This window comes from Crinia signifera, chromosome 2 (genome assembly GCF_055691185.1).
Source record: "Crinia signifera chromosome 2, ASM5569118v1, whole genome shotgun sequence".
Taxonomy (NCBI): Eukaryota; Metazoa; Chordata; class Amphibia; order Anura; family Myobatrachidae; genus Crinia; species Crinia signifera.
Window position 1 is genome coordinate 145,038,658 of NC_139218.1, and position 22,368 is coordinate 145,061,025.

A 22,368-nucleotide genomic window follows, 5' to 3' on the forward strand; every position below is an offset into this window, starting at 1 on the left:
ATAGTAGAAAAAGTAAACACCCACTAATGTTATTTTCATAAAATCAAAATCCACCTAAATCGCTAAACAATAATGACTGTACATAAATATTAGTATAGTAATCATTTTAGGATAAAACCAGCTCGACAATAAATAACGTGCCAACACAGGCTCAGCCCTGAAGAGGTTGTAATATGGACAAAACCCTTTTTTCCGCTCCATCTTTGTACACCGCTGACTACTGCAGCTGCTTCTGACACCTCCTCCAGCAAACGTAACCAGTACGACGTAGACGCCATTTTCCTGGCGACACAACCTCGCCTCTCAGTCTCACATGTCAGTCAGGCTCAGCGCGGCCTGAGAAGCGGAAATGACGTCTGTATACGTAAATTTAGTGCCATGCCCATCTGCCTGTTCCGAGAGTGACGGCGTAGTGGCCCAATGGAAAGGTTAGGCTGACTTACCCTAGCCTATCAGCGTACAGGGCGGATACCATACAGCAAAATCTGCAAGATGGCGCCGATAAGCTGTGAATGAGGACGGATACCTCAGGAATTTGCCATGAAAGGAAAGGAGCGCTCCCCGGCCAAGGCCAAGCGGTCCCGGGGGGCGGAGGAGTCAACTCGAGAACGGTGCGGGAAGAAATTGAGCTCCGCCAGTGGTAGTAATGGCAGCGGCTCGGCCAGCAAGGCCTCGGAAGGCAGCTCCGGCCGCCGCGGCCTGAACTTGGACAAGGCCCTTTCAGGCAGCCGAGAGTATGAGCCCTCGGGAAGGGCACCGGGGCTGCACAGCTACGGTTCACCGGGTGCCAGCAGCGGGAGCGGCAGCAGCAAGGGCGCAGACAGCCGGGGAAACGCTGCTGGCCGCAGCGCAGAGGGACGCGGCGAGTCGGAGTATAAATCGCTACGGATCAGTGAGCTGGGCTCCTCGCTGAGCGACGAGGCGGTGGAGGACGGCCTCTTCCACGAGTTTAAGAAGTTCGGGGACGTCAGCGTGAAGATCTCCCGCTCCGGCGACGAGCGCGTGGCCTTGGTGAACTTCAGGCGTGCGGAGGACGCTCGGGCCGCAAAGCACGCGAGGGGCCGGCTCGTGCTCTATGACCGGCCGCTGAAGATCGAGGCGGTGTATGTGACAGGCGGCAACCGGCGGAGGAGCCGGACCCCCGTGGACAAGGACCCGTATGCCAGCCTGTCAGCTGCGGTGTCCTCCCTGCCTGCCCACCGGCACCCGCACGGGCAGCGCGGCCTATCCCCGGGTGGCCTGGGCTACAGAGACTATCGGCTGCAACAACTGGCCCTGGGCCGCCTGCCACCTCCTCCCCCTCCGCCCCCCCCTAGGGAGCTGGACAGGGAACGGGACTACAGCTTCTACGAGAATCGGGTGCGGCCCACCTACCCGCTAGATCCTCGCATCAGCATCCGAGAGGACGGGAGTTCCCCGGAGAACGATATAAGGGCCAACAGGACTCTCTTTCTGGGCAACCTGGACATCAATGTGACTGAGAGCGAGCTTCGCAGGGCCTTTGAACGTTTTGGGACTATCACAGAAGTGGACATCAAGCGAGCTGGCCGGGGGCAAACCTCCACCTATGGATTTCTTAAATTTGAGAATCTGGACATGGCTCACAGGGCTAAGATGGCGATGTCTGGCAAGTATATCCTGCGCAATTCTATTAAAATTGGCTATGGCAAAGCTACACCCACCAACCGCTTGTGGGTGGGTGGACTTGGACCGTGGGTGCCCATGGCATCATTGGCACGTGAATTTGATAGGTTTGGCACCATCAGGTCTATTGATTATCGTAAAGGAGACAGCTGGGCTTATATACAGTATGAGAGCTTAGATGCTGCCCAGGCTGCTTGTGTTCAAATGAGGGGATTTCCATTGGGTGGTGAACACCGGAAGCTACGCGTGGACTTTGCTGACACAGAACATCTTTATCAGCCCCCTTACCTACAGCCTTTGCCTCTGCCCCATTATGACTTAGTAGGGGATGCGTTTGCCCACCGTACCCCAGATCCTCTTAGAGCCAGAGATCGCACCCCTCCTTTATTGTATAGAGACAGAGAAAGAGACTTGTATGCAGAGACTGAATGGGTTCCTCTTCCTGTTCGAGACAGAAATAGGATCACCTATGAGTCTATAGACACATTAGATAGACGAGTTGATGGCTGGTCTTTGGACAGAGATCGTGAAAGAGATGGAGTAAATAAAGATCAACCCAGGAAAAGGAGGCTCATGGATGAAAGCCGTCATATTGACAGATCTCCTGAAAGTGACCGATCCAGAAAGAGACACTGTAATAGTCCTGACAGAAGTCCTGATGGCAGTGGTGGACGTGACAGTCGTTACAGTGAAGCAGATCGTGCAGCCAGCCGCACAGAGCAGACCTCCCCTTCTAGAGATTGGCGAGGCAGCCTTGAGCGTGGTCTTGCAGATAAACGTGATCGAAAGAACTCTAACTCTGTTGAAAGAGATAGAAAACATCGCATGTTAGAGATTAAGAGCCCAATCAAAAAGGATGAACGTCCAGAACCCAGCAGTAAAGTTAAATCACCACAGAAACCAGATGCAACTCAGAAACTCTGCCTGGCTTGGCAAGGTATGCTGCTTTTGAAAAACAGTAATTTTCCGTCCAACATGCATTTGCTGCAGGGTGATCTTGCAGTAGCATCTGGCCTGCTCATTGAAGGCTCTTCCGGAGGAAAAGTTGCACAGTTAAAAATCACCCAACGTCTACGTCTGGATCAGCCCAAGCTCGATGAAGTGACCCGACGCATTAAAGTGGCAGGTCCCAATGGTTATGCCATCCTTCTTGCAGTTCCTGGAACAACAGAGGGTAATTTTGCTGGAGATCAAGCAAGTTCTACTCAGCGTCCCCTGAGAAACCTGGTCTCCTATTTAAAGCAAAAACAGGCTGCAGGTGTCATTAGCCTTCCTGTGGGGGGCAGTAAAGATAAAGAGAACACAGGTGTTCTTCATGCTTTCCCACCCTGTGAATTTTCTCAGCAGTTCCTGGATTCAACAGCGAAAGCCCTGGCCAGATCAGAAGATGACTACCTTGTCATGATAATTGTACGCGGGGCATCGTAATTCAATGTTTATATTCACATGCACTGCCCACATGGTATTATGGGATACAGTACAGAATTTTTGTTTTGGGTTTACTAATTCATTCTATATTGAGTGCTATTGTGCCATGCTTATCAAAGGTATAAACAGATCTTCTATCCCATATTCTAGAATACGTGCTTGCTTTTCATGTTCTTTAATAAAGCAGCTGACCTTTTTTTTTTTCCTTTTTATAATTATGCTGCAAGGTCCTAATATTCTTCTAATGTCTTGAAATTAATGTCTTAATTCCTAGCCATTTGCAAGTAGATTTGGAATTATGAATTTTACTGTAGATCATATCTTTCTGAAAGCGTCATCTTCTGTTTTGTCAAATCTATGATCTACAGCAAATTATCATTTTACCCCTATAAGGAATCTGTTTAGTTGACTATTGTAGCTAAAGTGCAAGTTGGTATAGTATATAACATTCAAATGGTTGGATAATAAGGTCACTTTTCAGTCTCCATATAATACAGGTTGTATAGTTTCCTTCTTGAAATGCTAATCCTAATAGCAAAAGGGTTTGGTAGAACCTAAGCGAGGGGGGCATAGGGTGCCTTGGAGGGCAGCATGTTCTGTTTGGTCACTGCTCCTCTAGCACATAGTTTCCTTAAGTTTTGTCACCAACCCTTGTCAAAATGAGAGATTGGCAGAATATACAAAACCTTCAAATTGGGTTCTACAATATTCCGTATGACAAAACGTATAAACTGTTGTAGAGATAACTCTTGGGTGGCTATGCAGTCTTTGCTTTAATTGCCAATTGTTCTATAGCTCATTCAAAGTGTAGTAAAGCATTCAAAAATAGCCTTTTCTAACAAACATTTGGGAACCTTAATATCGTTGAAATTTGATATTGTGCAGACATTTTTTTCCCCTCTGTGTATGAAAAAACACTATAGGAGGCAATTTAATTTGGTTACATACCTCCTGCTTGGTGTCTTTTGAAGCTAGTCAGTTGCTGCTCTGTTGAAATGACCATTAGCATTTAACACCCTAAATGCTCCCAGTTTAGCAGCACAAAACAATCTAAAGTTCTAAAGTCTGACATTAAGTGCCCAAACTTTTTTTTTTTTCCTCTTTCCAGCACCACCAGAGGCTTTGGAAAAAAATGTGTGATGTGGATAATGGGTGTCTGATCATGGCAGCAATTGCATAGCCCTGGTAGATGTCCATTTGTATATATATATGCCTAGCTGGGCATACACAGCACAATTGAATTGCTCACATAGGGCCTTATTCTGATCTGAGCTCAGTACAAATTTGTTCTTAAAATGGGCAAAACCATGTGCACTACAGGTGGGGCAGATGTAACATGTATAGAGAGAGTTAGGTTTGTGTGAGTTATTTTGTTTCTTTGCAGGCTGCCTTATTTTTACACTGCAATTTAGATTTCAGTTTCAGCACACCCCACCCAAATTTAATTCTCTTTGCACACGTTACATCTGCTCCTCCTGCAGTGCACATGGTTTTGCCCATTTTAAGAACAAATTTGTACTGAGCTCAGATCAGAATAAGGCCCATAGTGTTTAATATGAGTGAAAATAGTTTGCACATGTATCTGTAAGCTTGGCCTTCTAGAACAGTCCAGCAGATTGTTGTTGGGAGCAGTGATCCACTTAAGTAGGAACAATCTACTATGACCTTCAATAGTAATAATACACCCCCACCCCACCCACCAAGGCTTTTTTGCAAAAGCACTTGATGCATTTTGCAGATTCTTGCTAGGTAGTCGTTTCTCAGATTAGCCCATTAGTAGTTAAACAGCCCTGAGTTTAGATGCACAAAGCTGCAAAAACTATTCTGGCTTTGGGTGCCAAAACTGGCCTTTTTTTTCTAACACCTTAGGAGGCTGCAACAAGAAATGTGACTGCTAATCTGATTGGAGAAACAATTATATGTCCAATCAAATAGATCTCAGTTATTGGGAGTTATGGTGCCTATACACGGTGTGATTTGAGCCATACAATTTGGACTGTACACTGGGTGCGATTTTAAATACATAAGATTTAAACTAAACCCAATGATTTTTTTTTTTTTAACTACACTCCTATAGTCGATTACAAGGAACATGCAATCTAGTTCAAAAATACTTGCCTGTGCATACTTTTTTATTTTTTACCTTGCAATAGGCTACCTGCATCGCAGGGGAAAATAAACATGCACTAGACATGATGCGAGTTCAACTAAAAAGTTGAAATCACAGCGTATGTGGGCACCTTAAGCCTTTTTAAAACAAATTACAAATTGTCCCATTTATTATTTTTCTGTAATGGCTTTAGGTCCCTGTAACCAATGTTATTTCTCAATATCTCAGTGATGACACAGTTTGTGTACTATTTGTAATCCTTTTATTCAATGTTAGGTATCTGTGGAATATGCTGGTTTAGTGTTTCCAAAAATTGCATGGTATTACTTTAGTAGAAATATGCTATCCTTAACATTCCTATAACTATGCATGACTTAATTTTGTTATATATTTTTTTTAAGTGTCTAACATTTCATTATGATACAATTTCAGGCAGCGAGAAACATCAATTAGCTCAGTTGTAAAGTTTTCTGCACATTTTGACATGGGTGTACACAAAGTATGTCCATTTATCATAATGATCACTGCTTACACAATGGCTTTTTCAACGTTTTGCTTAATAAGCAAATAGTTGATAATATTATACTTTATATATTTACTGGCTATGTAACAATATTTGGAAGCCATTGTTTAAGTATTGGAAATGTCCTGTTACTTCTCTACAAGTTTAACTGTATCCCATAATACAGTCCCGGTTTGTAGACATTATTCTGTTTGGTAAATGTGGAAGAAAAAAACTGTTAAACTGAATATTCTGTGCTTTACTCTAGAATGCAAGTGAATTGGTAGATTTACATACAGACATTTTCAGTTAATTGCAGATAGGTGCATAAAGATATGAAACTCTGAGATATATTGTCTACACATTCCTATGCTTGCATCTGTTTGTGTCATTGTATCCTTGTTTGTGATTGATAACAGAAAGAATGCAAGCTGTTTGGGGAAATCTATTTACTTGCGTAGTGTCAAGACCCATTGTTACATGATTAAACTCGCCCTGGTACATTCAGTTGTAAAACTGGAGTATATACATTGAAGATGTGGCATTCTCATTTATTTTGCTATTTAATGTTATCAGTCTTCAGGGCTGATTTGTCCATTTATGAGTTACAGAATACATTTTTTTATGTGCCCTTTACAGAACAGTATCGTTTATTTTGTAGCTCTGTCCAGGTCACCTTTTGGATGGTTTTTAATCTTTACTACCCATTGTGCAAATATTTTTTTCAGAATTAGTAAGTGTGTGTAAAGAGTACTCCAAAATAACTGTTAAAATGCAGTTTCCTCACCGGTGCATGCATATTGTTGTTCACTGGCATTGGTGCATTTTAGAAACTTATAGCATTTGATTTATTTACATTTGGTTGCTGTCTGTGCTTTTCTTTATTACATTGGCAGCTGTTTCACATTGGTGTAATCAACAGCAGTGATTCTTTCTGTTTTCAATATTATACTTTGTTTTCAAACTCCGTTTACTCTGCACCAACTATACCCATTGTAAAATGCTTCTTTCAAGTGTAAAGAACAGAGGGCATTAATTGTAAACAGTGTTTTATATGCAAAATGTTTAAAGTCTCAATGGTCCACAGGTCAGAGTTCAGCACAATACCACTGATTTGTCAATCTGACCTGTGGGCACAGAACTGCCATGCACATGATGAAAATAATGTATTGATATAGGTAAAGTTTTTAAAAGGGATCACTAAATGTAGTGACCTCTTTATGGCTGTGCACAGCACAAAAAGTATGTGCTGCACATACTTTTTGGACTTGATCGCATCTAGTTTAAAACGCATGCTGCTTTAGCATATTGCATGCGTTTTTGAACTAGATGTGATCTAGTCCAAAACGTACAGCCCGAATTGCTCCATGTGTGGGCCCCATTGTAAAACAGGCTTATTTCAGGATTTTCTTAAAGATATGTAGGTGGTATCCTGCGAGTTATAGTGTAACCTCTGTATTTCAGGGCTATTCACCCTGTCAAATGTAACACATCGTGAAGGGGGATTATTTCAGGATATTAGTGACTACTGTAGTAGATATAGGTGGTGGTCTCCTAGTTTAGGGCACAACTATTTTATCAAAATAAGTTGATGTTTAGGGGGGGGGGGGGATTCGATTGTTTATGCACTAGTAAGAAATGCTTGCCCAATGGAGCTGTTCTATTTATTTTGTGGTGTGCCTATCTTATGGCACAAAAAATCGTTTTGGGAGCTAAAAAGTCTAACTTGCCACACATGTCTGGTCACTATCTCAGGAGAATGACTACGACAGTCGCCTCTGAGAAGGCTGACATGGCTCCATCAGGCGCCCTTTACTTAACGGTGTGCAAAAAATTGAATCCCCCCCCCCCCCCTCCATTGCAAAATCCCTTTTATGAAGTCTGCCATACATTTATTTTGATCCTCTTCTTTGTGTAAGGAAATTTCATACTAAAGCAGTTGAACTATTAACACTTACAAAGCTGTCCTGAGGGAACCTAATTGTTCATGTAGAACATGGGTCCTCAAACTGCGGCCCTCCAGATGTTGTGAAACTACAAATCCCAGCATGCCTTGCACAGTTTTGCTATAAGGGAGTGTTAAAACTGTGGCAAGGCATGCTGGGATTTGTAGTTTCAAAACATCTGGAAGGCCGCAGTCTGAGGACCCATGATGTAGAATGATTGTAGCACAGAACCGTCCAACCAGGCTGAATTCAAACATATTTTTTTTTTAACTAGGTGCAGAGGCACCCAGATGGTATGACATCTGATCTGCTAAATATACTTGTACCTTTTTGTTTTAGATTGCCAGCCTTAAAGCAAATGCAAATAATCCATGCAGTTTTGCATAGTCATGGATATTTTGATAAGTCTAGTTGTAATGCTATGTTCTGTATGTCAACATTTCAATGTCTATTATCAATTATACATGAACCCTGTGGTCATGGTCATAGTATCAGAAATAATCTAACTAAATACCACATCATTTAAGGGGTTTTCCTTAAAACTTCCCAACCCAAAATATTGAATTTTTTTCTTCAGGAAATAAAACAAGATAGTAATTATTTGAGGATCTTTGTTGGTATCCTGTATGCGCACAGTTGAATATTTATTGCTTTTAAGACTTCTAGTTCCTTAAGAACTGGATCTTTTGAACTCCACTTGAAAGTGCAGCTGTCACCTATATGAGGTATCCATTTCCTTAGCTGATCATGAGAATACAGGAAGTAATCCAATTAGCTGTGGGTTAGCACGTGAAAACAGAAGAACACTTTTTCCATGCAGCTTTAGGAGCACCATCCTGGTGTTTAGGGGCCCACACACAGTGCAATCGTTGCATGCAGTTCACATTAGACTGTGTCTCTTTTGGCTTGTGATGTGCACTCCCGCATTTTTTACTAGAACATCTAGTATTGTTTTAGCATATAGCATGCTATACGATCTAGTACAAACCGCATCGAGGAAAAAACTTACCGTGTGTGACCACATTAAACATGTGGGAAACACATTAGTTGTGCATTTTATGCATGATTCTTGTTTTTGCACCTAGGAAAAAGGAAGTTTAATTGAATAGTGAACCTTCCTTTAGCAAACCCAATGGCGAATTAGATTCCCCCAATTGCCAATTCATCTGTTATTTTGCTGTAGCCCATTAGGCCAAACTTTGGAATCTTTTTTGTTTCCGATGACAAATTAATATCCAGGGTGATTCAAAGTCGCAGTACTTTCAGAAACTATGCAGGAAATGGGAAAATTAAGTACACCGGTAAGGTATACATACTATAAAAGATAGCCCACCTCACCCATATCTTACTGGAGTATTCAGTTTTCCATTTCCTGCACAGTTTCTGAAACAAAAGGGTGTACTGCGACTTTTGAATCACCCTTTATATACAGTTTTACAGACCTGCTCTATAATTGATGGCACTACATTTATTTATTTTTTTTTTTTTTCAATTTTTTTTTTTTTTTTTTTACTTTTTTTTGTATTTTGTCCAGAATGATTTAAGAACTGTTAATCATTTTGAGCAGCAGTTGGTGCAGAGTAATTCCATAGCAATTTCAACCTTTTTCAGCACTCCATTTATAGTATTTTGTTTTAGCTGGTACTTATTTAACATTCAACCAATTTCCCTTCACCATTGTACAGCTGGAAGCTAGGAAAAAGAAGATTCTGATCTTCCTGAGGCTGGTAACAAAAGGAACATTGATGGAGGAAAGTGTCTGTTTAGTATTTGCGCATTTAACTACATTGGCAGCCAAAAAAAAAAAACCCTGAAAAAAATATGCATATTGTATATCTGCTATTGTGATGCCAGTTCCCGTGTTTTAAGTGAAAACGTGATGACTTCATTGCTTTGTGCTGTATACACAAGATTTCTGGAAAGTGATGCGTTACCCTCTGGCTCACAAGTTAACGTAATGGTCATTGAAACAGTGCACACAATTCAACTGGTTTTGTTTTCATTCTCAATAAATTTTCATTTGAGGAAAATGTCTTTCTGCCTGGAAGTGAATTGACAGCAAACATCTGACCTTTTTGGTTGAGGGGTACACAATTCCTGATTGCTTGAATTGTAGCAAACAAATTGATATTTCATAATCTTCAGGAAGTAAAACATTGACATACTCATTTTTGTGTTTTTATTTTTGTTATGTTTTTATTTTTAAACTTTTGTGTTATTGTGCAACTGGAATAACCTCTAGTTCTGATTGCTGTATCCGTTTTCTTTCTATTGAACGGATCATTTGGCTCCTCATTCTCCTTAGGAGGGATCTGTTAATTTCTACAAGATGCAGAGAAAAATCTACCTGCTTTCTGTGTGACATGCCGCTGTTCTGGAGAGCACTTTAAAGCGTTTGATTTGTTTGGATCATAAAGAATGATCCAAATTTATTTTAATTTGAAGTTTACTTTATATCACGTTTCGTTTGCAGCAATCAAACAACAGAAATCAATCACCATAGAAATAAAAAAAAAAAAAATGTAATAAAGGTTTTCGTAACAGATTGAAGAACCATCCACTTCTGGGATCTGAGCACTTTTATGCGTGGGTGGTTTACTCTCAGGAGAAGAGTTTCTGTGCATCACCAGAATGTAATTATACCTTTTCATTGGTCATTTTGAAGGCCATTTGGAAAGGGTTCTGTTATAACATTAGCATGAGGAACCACAATATGTGCCTTGCATTTCCCTATGAGGTCAAGCATGAATTCTTTGGAGCCTTCCTCGAAATGAGAATTTGCTGCATCCCTTCTGTGCCAGGTCTTGCACCATTTGTAGCACCTTGTGGGAAATCATTTGCTGTTACAAAAGCATAGTGTGTTGCAGCAGGAGAATGCATGACACACTGCATCTAGAGAAGAACATCTGGAGTCTTCTGTCTCTTGCTTCTGATTTTTGGTCAGGATGCAGCAGTGACAAAGGTGGTGAAATCGTGCATGTGCTGATCAGTAGCAGCTGTTACTGTTTCCATTTCCCAACGGATGGGAAGAGAATTTGTGGCGGCTGCATCCAGTTGAGCTGTCTACTGCTATAGGGAACAGGTGAATTTCAGCTGCCCTGATATCTTATCTGCAGGTGTCTTCCCATGGAAATCCCTTGTATAAAGGTAAGGTAGTGAAAAACCAAGCTGTAAATTAGTTATTTTCTAAATCTATTGCACAATTTATTCACTAATTTAGTGTTTAGAGCACCTGATAAGTTATTTGTACTTAGACAGGTTAACATAGTTGTAGATGCATCAGAAGAAAACTCATATCCCAACTATGAAGAATGATGGAATATGCTGTTGCAAAAAATTGTTAATAAACATCAGGTATCGCAATATGTATTCCATCTGTCCCTTTGCAAGCAGGCCTACTAAAGTGTTAAGATACATTTTCTGCTTTATTACCTTTTAACGGTTTACGCAACATTTATTTTAGAATACTCCTTTTCAATGGTTTTTGTTTCCGCTTAATACTCATTCTACCAAATGAAGGCTAGTGTTACAAGATCACTTGTAGAAATGACCAAAATCTATTTGAATCTACAGTGAGTTTTGAGATAATATATATGTTTTAATCAATGGTGATAGAGCAATTAAGTCACTTAATTAGCATTTTAATCAGGATGGAAAATTAATAGCACATTCTTTTCTTTAGTAACGTACAGGCACAGATTCCAGTTCTGTGCTTGGGAACCATTTTATTGAATTCCAAGGCACTAAATTGCACTAGATAAACACAACATCAATGTAGTGTATACTTTATGTGAATGTATATGCACATTGGTGTTACTTAGGCAATACAATTTTTGTTCCATTTTACTTTGGTATCGGAGACAGAATCAGGGTTTCTGTGCCTAATTCAAAATGCAGTGCAAACTCGATGGTTTGTGTACTTCGATGTCTGTAGTGATGCACATGTGCAGAATGGGACCTACATCATTATGCTGTGTACGGCTGCCCATATAGATTTGATATCGGCGGCCAGCATCTGCAGGGAGGGAGAGAGAGCATGGGGGGGGGGGGGGGGGGGGGGTGCTGCATTGAGTAGAAATAGACTGTGCAGCACAGTCTATTTCTACATCCGATTTTGATATCGCGGGACTGCACATTGGTATCGGGTGCTGTATAGCACTGTACGATTTGTGCTGTGCGATTTTGACTATAGTCAAAATCGCTATTGCAAATCACACTTTGTGTACACAGTATTACATGCAGTGCCCTCTATGTTGCAGCATGTCGATCTGTTCGGGGCGATGACAGACTGTTTTCAAAGCGTATTGTTCTCCACATTTTTTAGGCATACCAACGCCAATATCTGCATCTTCTCACACATATTTTCTGACCCAATATTGTGAATTCCCCAACCACACTGACTGTTACTCAGATGGCCTATGTTCACTCCAAGTGATTCCATGCTGTGTCTTCAGACCCAGCAGCTGATCTCAAGCGGCGTCAATTTACACAGGACGACTCCTGTGGAATTTGCATATCTTATAACAGCAGCTTTGTCTAATGATGGAGCTGCTGTACAAACTGCGTCCATCTCTGAATAAAGAACCCTGTTGAATCACTACTAATAATCTATCTGACAGAGAAAATGTTTATTATTTATGCTAGTTTTACTTAGAAATGTATGCATGTCTAAGTATTCCTTTAGCTGGATACACATGGGGCGTTATCCATGATATGGACAATTTCGTGGACCATATTGCGGATTGTCCATTGTGTACAGTCAATATAGTAAATGATCCCATGTGTTTGTACATGCAGCTAAATCTGACAATCTTGCTGGGGGCGGGTGACATCACTGACAAATATCTTGAACATTATCGAGCAGTGTTACACTCAATAGAATTCGTGATAGGTGGCCGCTAGAATCCTCAAGCGTGTACCCAGCTAGTAAAAGCATGGGCAAAACCGTTAAAGTGCCTATACACACTGGGCGTTTTTGCCCAGTGTGAATGCATTTATTTTTTTTTATTCCCTGGAGTGGACGGCTTTCCATAGCGGCATGCAATGGAAAGCCGTCCACTCTGCTGCTCATCGGTTAGAAGCTGTGCTAGAGGAGTGTTGTATAATCAATCCACATAAAATAGTCAATTGACTGATCAGATAATGTGGACCGTCTTAAGTAGATTTTTAATCAATTTATTTTTTTTACTTTTTTTTTATCAAAATGTGCCCCTTTCACAGTCTGTGACCACGGTTAGTGAAAATCTAGATGCTTGACATGCTTAAGGCCCATACACACTAGGCGAGTTAGATGAGTAAACAGCTGCTTTTAGCTTGAAAGTCTGCCGATGTGTATGGGGCAGCGGTGAGCTCCTGGTATTACCAGCAGATGAAGGTTGGAGTGGGTGGCATTCCATAGCACCCTGCTATGGAATGTCATCCACCCTGGGGAAAATCACTGAAACGGGTGAAAAACGTTCAGTGTGTACGCATGGAGCGTTTTTCAGCCCAGCAGATTTTCCCCATCATCGTTTAAAAACGCCCATTTTAATGGACCTATACAGCAAGGTGGCTTGCTGTACTTGCCACAAGTTACTATCCTCATTGATCTACATGGATGGTAAATGAAGCAAACATTTTTGGACTTAATTGTAAACAAGTTAACCTATTGACTAACTCTAGTCTATAGATGGCCATACATCTACATTGTCCAACCTTTTTGGTTGGTTGGAGTAAATCTGGTAATGTATGGTAGAAAATGACAATTGACCATTTGTTCTGAAATGCTGGAAGACATTATGTGCCTTTTTAAATGGGTTTAACCAATTTGTGCCTTTAAATGGGTTTAACCAATTTGGCCATAGTCTGTTTTTTTTTTTGTTTTTTTTGGGGAGGAAATTAATTGTAATTTGTATTCCAACCATATTGGACAAAACATCTTTAGGTGTGTATGGTTAGTCTAAAGCTGGGCATACAGCGAAAGATTTCTGTCCAATCTAGTGTGAACAAAAATTTTGCAATGAACCAATCAACAATTTGCTCCCAAATGGATTTAAAAAAAAAAAAAAGCAACTGATTAAATGGGTAAAATCAAATAGCTTTTACCAATATGTCTGTTTTCCAGTGTAAGGAAGCAAATGTTTTGATTCTCATGCTCCCATGCATTAACATATTTTTGTTTGCACCAGTGTGTACCCAGCTTAAAGCTGGGTACACACCTAAAGCTTTGTCGTTCTAATCCTATCTGGTGGGAACAAAGATCTGGTAATGTATGAGAATGAAAGATTTTCTTCCTGAAGGCTCATACACTATAAGATTCTTTCCAATCTGTCTGGTTGGAATGAATATCTGGGGGAACAAATTAGTCAACCATTTGCTCCCAAAAGCTGGAAAATGGACATAAATTGATTTAACCAATTTGCCTGATTTACCATTTTTGTCATTGGTCAATTATCATTTGCCCCCCCCCCCCCCCCCTAAAATGTCCAGATTTTCATACCGACCTGCCATATTGGAAAGCTAAACTTATAATGTGAACACTGGAAAACAGACAGTCATTAAGACAAATTGTTTGCATACATTAGTTAAATCAAATGCATTTACACAATCATTGTTTTCCATTTTCAAGCATTTTGGAGTGAATGGTTGATTGCCCTTTGCTCCCATATATTACCAGATTTTTGTTCCCACTAGACAGATTGGACAGACAAATCTGTAGGTTTAACCAGCTTTAAGGCGCCCAATTTGGGCTGATTTTGGCCGATTCCGACATATCGGAACAAGAAATTGGTCCAAATTGGATGTGTTTGACATCCCATCCGACCCGATGCGTGGTCCCATGCACATCGGGTCGGTCCCTACAGATTGAACCTGCTGTAGGTTCAATCTATTGGATTGGACCCATCCTCTGCACATTGCAGGTGCTTTTGGTCCGATCTGTAGGTGTGTGCCAGAGGTGAAGCACTGCTGGCACACACCTATGTGAAGGGGTGGGCAGCATGAAATGCTCAGGGGCTGTGCGTGTAGTGGTGGGGCGGGCAGTCCGCACAGAAAAAAAAATACATATCATCTGTTTATTTTATTTTTAAGTAATTTAACTTCTAATAAAGATGTTTTATGAATTAGCAATCATAATTCTAAACATACTACCTAATTCAGGTTTATGTGCTGTTATGCACATTTTAAAATGGTAAAGAAATGGTGTAAGTGCAAGGATTAGATAAGGAGGTTATAAAAAATAAAAAAAATTTGAAGATCAACATTTCTTACTGTTGGTGGTTTTGGTAAGAAAGTGGATCACTCCGTTAAGCAAGTCCATAATTAAACAAAAATTGTATGAGGGGACCACCAAGCTTTATCCCGTGCATTGCATCATTATGCAGACCATTCAAAAACGGCTACATCGTTTAAATAAAGCTATTCATATGTGGGCAGGTTAAGAGGTAGGATTTGATCTTAGATTGTAATAAATATAGTAACATAGTTTGAGGTTGAATAAAATACATTAGTCAGTCAAGTTCAACCTATATTAAAATAAACCGTTTTAGAATAAAGTTTAGAGAGGCCCTGCTGAAATCTTTATCTGCATTGATCATGGATCAATGCAGATAGAATTCTCGATGACCCAATGTCTGTCATGTTCATTACTTTTATATATTGTAATCTGTTGTATCCCTAGATATATTTTTCCACTAAAAATTTCTTACGCTTTTTTAACTTTTAAGGGGGATATTCAATCTTCGGGTCACGGCAGACGAGCTTGCTCGCCCGCCGTGACCCAGTCCTGTTCTCGGTCAGCTCGACCGAGAACATGCAGGCGGGATTCAATGTCCCGCCTGCAGCGGGGCGAGAAGGGGGCGTGGCCGCGAGTTGCGGCCGGGAAGTGACGAGCTGCAGCCGGCAGCTCGTCACTTCTCGGCTGTTCTCGGCAGAACGAGCCCGACAGCTAGAGATGTCGGGCTCGTTCTGCCAGGAAACCCTGTTCAATGCTGTTGGGGAAGACAGCATTGAATAGGGCCCGTCGAGCATCTCCCCCACGGGAGATGCTCGACGGCGATTGAATATCCCCCTAAGTATAGCCACTGATTCTGCCATCAAAACCATTTTCAAAACAGAGAAGGCAAAGTACTCCTCTTTGTTTGGGGGCACGCTTTAATTAAAACTTAACGTTTAATTATTAATCATTAAAAAGTGATTTTAACATAGTATCGGACATACATGACACACGTAACATATATACATGAAAAAAGTTCCTTATTCAAGATCCCCGCCTTATATAAACAATATTATCTGCCTTCCCAGGGTTTGACTAATAATGTGGGTCACATTCCCTGGTTGATTGATATCAATGAGGTAAGACTGTTATATTTTGCGGTGAAAGTAAGGAAATTACTAGAGGACACCTCTATGTTGTGGGTGAGTTAGCGAATATACTCTATTGTGTTTGTCAATGTCTAATCTCCAAAGCTTTATATCAGTCTATGGCATTGACAAACAGATACAGAGTACCCCTGGTACACCCATTCATGATTGAAGTGACGATTCCCTGCAAGGGTGGCAGCCAACCAGGGAGGTCTCTTCTCTAACGTGGACAGGAGTAAACCACTGTTTAAATATCCATATCTGCAACTGTCACACGGATCCAACCCGCTCAATTGTGGGGATTGATACAATCAATCCATCAAACGACAATCAGCAGCAGTTGCCGTGCAAACAATCACACTGCAGGGATAAACTAACACATCTTTTTCTATATAAATCTATCTAACCCTCAAAATTCTAACTCATTTCTAATCTGACTACCACTCACCATTTGTTTTGTTGGTATAATACGTGCAAACCAGATTGTTACAGCCACAGAAATCACTCATGTGCATATGCTGAAAATTTCCCCCTATTTCCAAGTATACCAGGGGTACTCTGTATCTGTTTGTCAATGCCATAGACTGATATAAAGCTTTGGAGATTAGACATTGACAAACACAATAGAGTATATTCGCTAACTCACCCACAACATAGAGGTGTCCTCTAGTAGTTTCCTTACTTTCACCGCAAAATATAACAGTCTTACCTCATTGATATCAATCAACCAGGGAATGTGACCCACATTATTAGTCAAACCCTGGGAAGGCAGATAATATTGTTTATATAAGGCGGGGATCTTGAATAAGGAACTTTTTTCATGTATATATGTTACGTGTGTCATGTATGTCCGATACTATGTTAAAATCACTTTTTAATGATTAAGAATTAAACGTTAAGTTTTAATTAAAGCGTGCCCCCAAACAAAGAGAGTACTTTGCCTTTCTCTGTTTTGACTCTACCTTACTCTGTGGGGAGCACCTCCACACAGTTTATCTCTGTGCTGAGGCACATCAATTCAAAAAACCGTGGATACTTTATTTATGATATTTACCTATAAAACAACTATTGGTGGGTATTAGTGCATAGGTAAAACTGTCCTATTCCCCTTTTCCCTATGTTCACACATCAAAACCATTTTGTAATATAAAATCTGTGGAACCCTTTATGTTTATGAAGGGAATGCTATGTAATGAGGTAGATTATTTTTACTTGGTATACTTGATCGACAATTAGGTTTACCACTATTGGCCGACATGGTCAAATGGTTGCTGGACAGCATATAGTCGACATTGGTTTTTCTTGATTATTTGTCTTTTTTTTCATACTTTACCATTCCTAATTGAGGGTAAAGACACCCTAAAACCCTTAAAGATTTGGTTATAATAATCCAAAAATCTGAACATGGCTTGTCAGTCCGATAGTGCTTAAACTTGACCCTAAATAGGCAAGTGGGCACTCACTGAAGGAAAGAACGTTTTTTTTTTTTTTTTCAAATGGTGCAATTGGACTGTGGACCAGATTTGCGGTTTAGTGTACTTGTGTACAATCACGGCTCCCACGATGGGCATCGTAAAGGGAAAAATCGCATTGCATGCGATCACATGAGATCGCATGCGATCTGATGCGATGTCATTTTTCACAGAAATTATGGACATGAGTTGAAATCATGTAAAATGCACACCAAATGTCATTTTTTCACACTGTACCACCTCCACTATCAACACCAACCCGAAGCGTGGCGAGCGTCGTCGGTACGCGTCCTACGACCTTTTCATACCCCCACTATCCACGTCGGCGTGGAGTTGAGAATAGAAAGTGTGACGAGCTCAGCTAGCCACTGAGCCCGAAGCGTGGCGAGCGGATACCTGTGAAGCCCGTGAGGGGACACGGATACCTGTGAAGGTATCCGCGTCCCCTCGCGGGGCTCGCCACGCTTCGGGCTCGCTGCGCTCGCCACACTTTCTATTCTCAACTCCACGCCGACGTGGATAGTGGGGGTATGAAAAGGTCGTAGGACACGTACCGCTGCGCTCGCCACGCTTCGGGGTGGGGGTGGTAGTGTGAAAAATGACATTTGGGGTGCATTTTACATAATTTCAAGTCATGTCCATAATTTCAGTGAAAAATGACATCGCATCGCATCAGATCACATGCGATGCGATTGCATGCGATTTTTACCAAAAATGCATAAAACCACGGTAAAATCGCATCGCATGCCACTACATATGACATGCGATGGGAGCCGTGAAAGTACACAAGTACTCGGTTTTGTACTCCTGTAGAGCCTGCAAAAAAAGACCGTACAAAAAACCCATTGATGTGAAAATTCACATTTCATGTTGTAAGTGCAGCTATCTTTCATTCTAAAGAACAGAATCTGTATCTAGCTTGGATGAAAGAAAATAATAAAATAAAAATAAAATATGAATTGTTACTACTGTATATAAGTAGTAGATGGCACCTCATGAAAGCCTCATATGAATTTAACTCCACATAACATTATGAGAGGCATCTGGAAGTAAAAGCCCATACACACTAGAAAATTATCTTTCCATTTGCTCCTAAACATGGAAAAAGAAAAATTGGTCATACACACTAGACAAAATGAAAGACAAAAGATATTGGTAAACAATTTCCCTTGAGCTGATCATGAGATATTATGCATCCACACTGAACGATGGGTGCATGAGCAATATTGGTAGGTTGACCTGCATGTCTGGAAGATGCCTGAGGGCGCATTGTTAAAGATATTAGGCATGCACACTAGAAGATCTTGCAATCAATATCTTTCAGAATCCCCTTTCTGAATTAGATTGATGCCAATATCTTCTAGTGTGTATTAACCTTTATGCAGATGACTGCTTTTTGTTCCCAGAAATTTCCAGATTTTCATTCCAACCAGCCAGATTGGAAAGATAATCTTCTACTGCAGGGGTGGCCAGACTTTTGTACACTTACTTACCGGTGATTTACCAGCATCTCCCCTGGTGCAAAATATTCCCACCCAGTGCAATAGGCCCCTTACACATTATGGTACACGGAATAAGACAAAATTCACATTACAATATTCCACATGGAATGTGGCAAAATTCACATTATGCCAAAATTTTCATTATGCTACCCAGAATGTGCCGAAAATTCATATTATGCTACATAGAATAAGCCAAAAATTCACATTTTACCACACAGAATGAGCCAAAATTCATATTTTGCCACATGGAATGGGCCAATATACACAATATGCCACACCATATGAGCTACAAATTCACATTTTACCACATTGAATGAGCGAAAAATTCATATTTTGCCACATGTAAAGAGCCAAAATACACAATCTGCCACACAAAATTACACAAACTTCTGCTAAGCAGTGGGAGGGGGTCAAAAATGCAAGTTCATCCCAGTTTCTGCCTCTAATGGAGTTTTGTGCCCCCCTAATAAAACATATACATACACACACACTTTTTTAAGGGGGGGGGGGGGGGGCGGCAAAAAAAGGAATCATAGACAGCAACTGGTATAAGCTTACACATAGCAGCATATAACTGCTTTCTTACGCCTCTTTCCCCACACATTCAGTGACTGTCCCCACTTACATTGAGCCCTGCTACTTGGGTGCAGTTTACGTGCCTCTGCCGCTGAGCCTCCCGCCACCTCCTTCCCGCTTCTGAGCAGTCCTGCTGGTTGTCACACAGTGACACAGGCACCTCACTTGCAGTGCGCAGATGACGTCACTCGTACACCCGGGAAACCCCGCCCTGCGTGCCTGGGAATGCTGAATCCTCAGAACCTCTCAGTGGCTTCAGCCAGAAGTTTGCATGCATGTTATGAGCATTTGATCGCGATCTACCTGCGACAACTCCGCAATCAACTGTTTAGCCACCACTGTTCTACTATGTGTATGGGCCTTTATAGAGACCAGAGTGAGAAATGTTCTATTAGTGTGGGATAGTAGTCTTCAAGTGCTTGTTCGGCACTCAGATTATGATGTAGTATTCACGCTGAGCTGTTTTAACAGGGTGCTGCACCCTGCCTGATTTTTTATTTTTTTAGTTTTTTAAAGGGCAAAACGTGCCCTGCTAAAACAACCCAGCCCGTCGATCCCCGCTGCAGATTTCCGGAGCTCTAAGGAGAAGCCCTGCACACACATAGGTGCCGGGCAAGCCCCCACATTGGTGGTGTCGGTGGATGGGCCTGCCCACACTGGTGACATCAGCGGCAAACCCGCCCACATTAGTGATGTCTGGCCCGCCCTGACGCATTCAAAGTGCCCCTTGTCCTCCAGCACCCTGCCCTCCTGCGATGCTGTATATGATAAAAATCTGCAAACGTTGTTTACCACTATTTAAGAAAAAAATTGTGCCATCAATATATTGCTTAAGCATTACCATTCCCACTGCTGGAATTTAAGTCACTAATCCTTTTTGGTGTCTGCAAAGCTTTCCAGGCATTGCTGTTGAAGCTGTATGTGCATGTATTTGGTACCTGTCACTGGCAGCATAAGGCTACTAGCAACAAAGTAGGTCTCCACACAGGAGGGAGACAAGTCATTTTAATACCAGTGTCATATTAGTAAGTATCATTATGAGATCCAATGATCCTAAACAAAATGTAGTATTGTTCTTAAGTGGCGCTTAATGTTTCATACATGGTATGAGAAAGCAGGAATTAAAAAGGTATTGTTTTCCTAAGATGAGGCCTGGTATACAGAAGCTCTCCCATTATTGATTGATTTTAACAAACTGCTATGGTTGGAGAGCCGATGCTAGTGTTTATGTGGGTGGGGAAACAAAATTTAAACGTGGGAAAATCCATTCATTAATTAACCATTAAACGTCTAGTAATTTTTTTTTATTTTTTTTTCAAAAACCGCTCAAATTTTTTTTGTTTTTTTTTATTACTTATTAATTCTGAATTGGCACTTTAAATTTCCCAGAAGCTTCTACTCTCTGCTGCTGCTGTGCATGCACTGGGATGCTGAGACTTGGCAGTGATTGGATGCATGACATGCACTGGGGAAGGGAACTGGGTGGAATATGAGCTAGGAGGTCCCTATTACATTGGTGGCTGCTTGAAAATTATCTTCCAGCAGCTAACCAGTGGGCATTTCTGACTGGTCGCATAAGATGTAACAATGTCAGGTGAAGTCCAGTCTTGTGCTGTCGCATCTGATGAGACCTTGCCTGGCAAGTGATTAATAACGTTAAATAATGGTCACCTTATTGCATCCTATAGTAGAATGACTGACTTATCTCACACAAACACACACACACACACAATATTTGCTCTAACTACAAATTCTCCCATTTGTGGTGGACCAAGGAGTAACAAACTCTAGCTATGTTGCTTCATACTGCCTGGAACACAAGACTGTTTCCAGAAGGAAACTCAATCTTCATGAAGATAGCATTTAAAAAACCACCAGAAAAGGATTTTGTTTCTCATACGGGTCAGTCACCCAATTTGAAAAAAAGTTTTGCCAATTCGTGATCTCCTAAAGATGATTTTGGTATAGAAGCAAAGTGCCATTTTCCCGCAACTACATGACAAAGGGCCTTGCAATGAATGGTGTAATTGACACAGTGAAGAGGTTAACACCCCGAGCAAAAGCCTGCAATGTCCATATGATAAAATTATTACGTCACAACATCTTTAACACAATAACATATTAAGACTCCAATGTTTTTGGATGATTGTTTTAAAAGCACAGTAACAATTCCTGGTACCCAGAAATTCCATGTTCTCATACTTGCAGCATCCACAACAAAACTCTTTTGTGAAGACTTTTCTTTCTCACTTAATCAATTGGAACAGATGGTGACAACATTTCAAGAAAAGTGGGTACAGTATGTAATGTTGTCTATACTAACAAAATGTGGCTCGCATTCGTGAAAGTAATATTATTCCTTCCAGATGGTACATCACCCTCATTTTAAAACCCAAGGAATATCTGTGTTTTGTGGATTCCTATGATAGATGTTGTATATAAGGTGAATCTGTTATCTGCAACCATTTGAATGTGTACCCTTTCTGAAATGGAAATGCTAAGCATAAATGCATTGAGTTCCAATGCATCAGTTTGCAGCAGCACCAAGTGGTAATAATCTGTAGTAAACTTAAAATATGTGAAAGACAAATTATTGCAGAAGTCTTATTTTAGTTAATTATAGGATGTCATTGTACATAATATACACCAAGAGTTCACATTTTCATTATTTTTAAACCGTCTAATGTGAAACCTCTTGAAGCAGATTAGCTTGTTTTTTTTTTTTTACTTTAAATCTAGCAATGAGAGAATAACATTTTTTTTTTGATTAAAACCTACTTTATATAAAAGGGATAAATTAGACCTTGTCCAACTCAATTAGGTACCATATATACTCGAGTATAAGCCT

The 22,368-nt window shown here is 40.8% G+C and overlaps 1 protein-coding gene across 3 annotated transcripts in view; it reads left to right on the forward strand.

Annotated features, from left to right (window-relative positions):
• Nucleotides 1-425: 425 nt before the first annotated feature.
• RBM15 (RNA binding motif protein 15) overlaps nucleotides 426-22,368 on the forward strand; it is a 29,701-nt gene continuing 7,758 nt past the window's right edge. The window contains exons 1-2 of one of the 3 annotated variants that reach the window (XM_083173078.1): nucleotides 426-3,054; nucleotides 9,316-9,798. In XM_083173078.1, the coding sequence (XP_083029204.1) occupies nucleotides 541-3,054; nucleotides 9,316-9,444 (2,643 nt within the window). In that variant the 5' untranslated portion in view covers nucleotides 426-540 and the 3' untranslated portion in view covers nucleotides 9,445-9,798. Of the gene's footprint in view, nucleotides 3,055-4,376; nucleotides 10,778-22,368 lie in introns of those variants that run through there. The other 2 variants (XM_083173079.1, XR_014470378.1) reach the window with 2 other exon arrangements.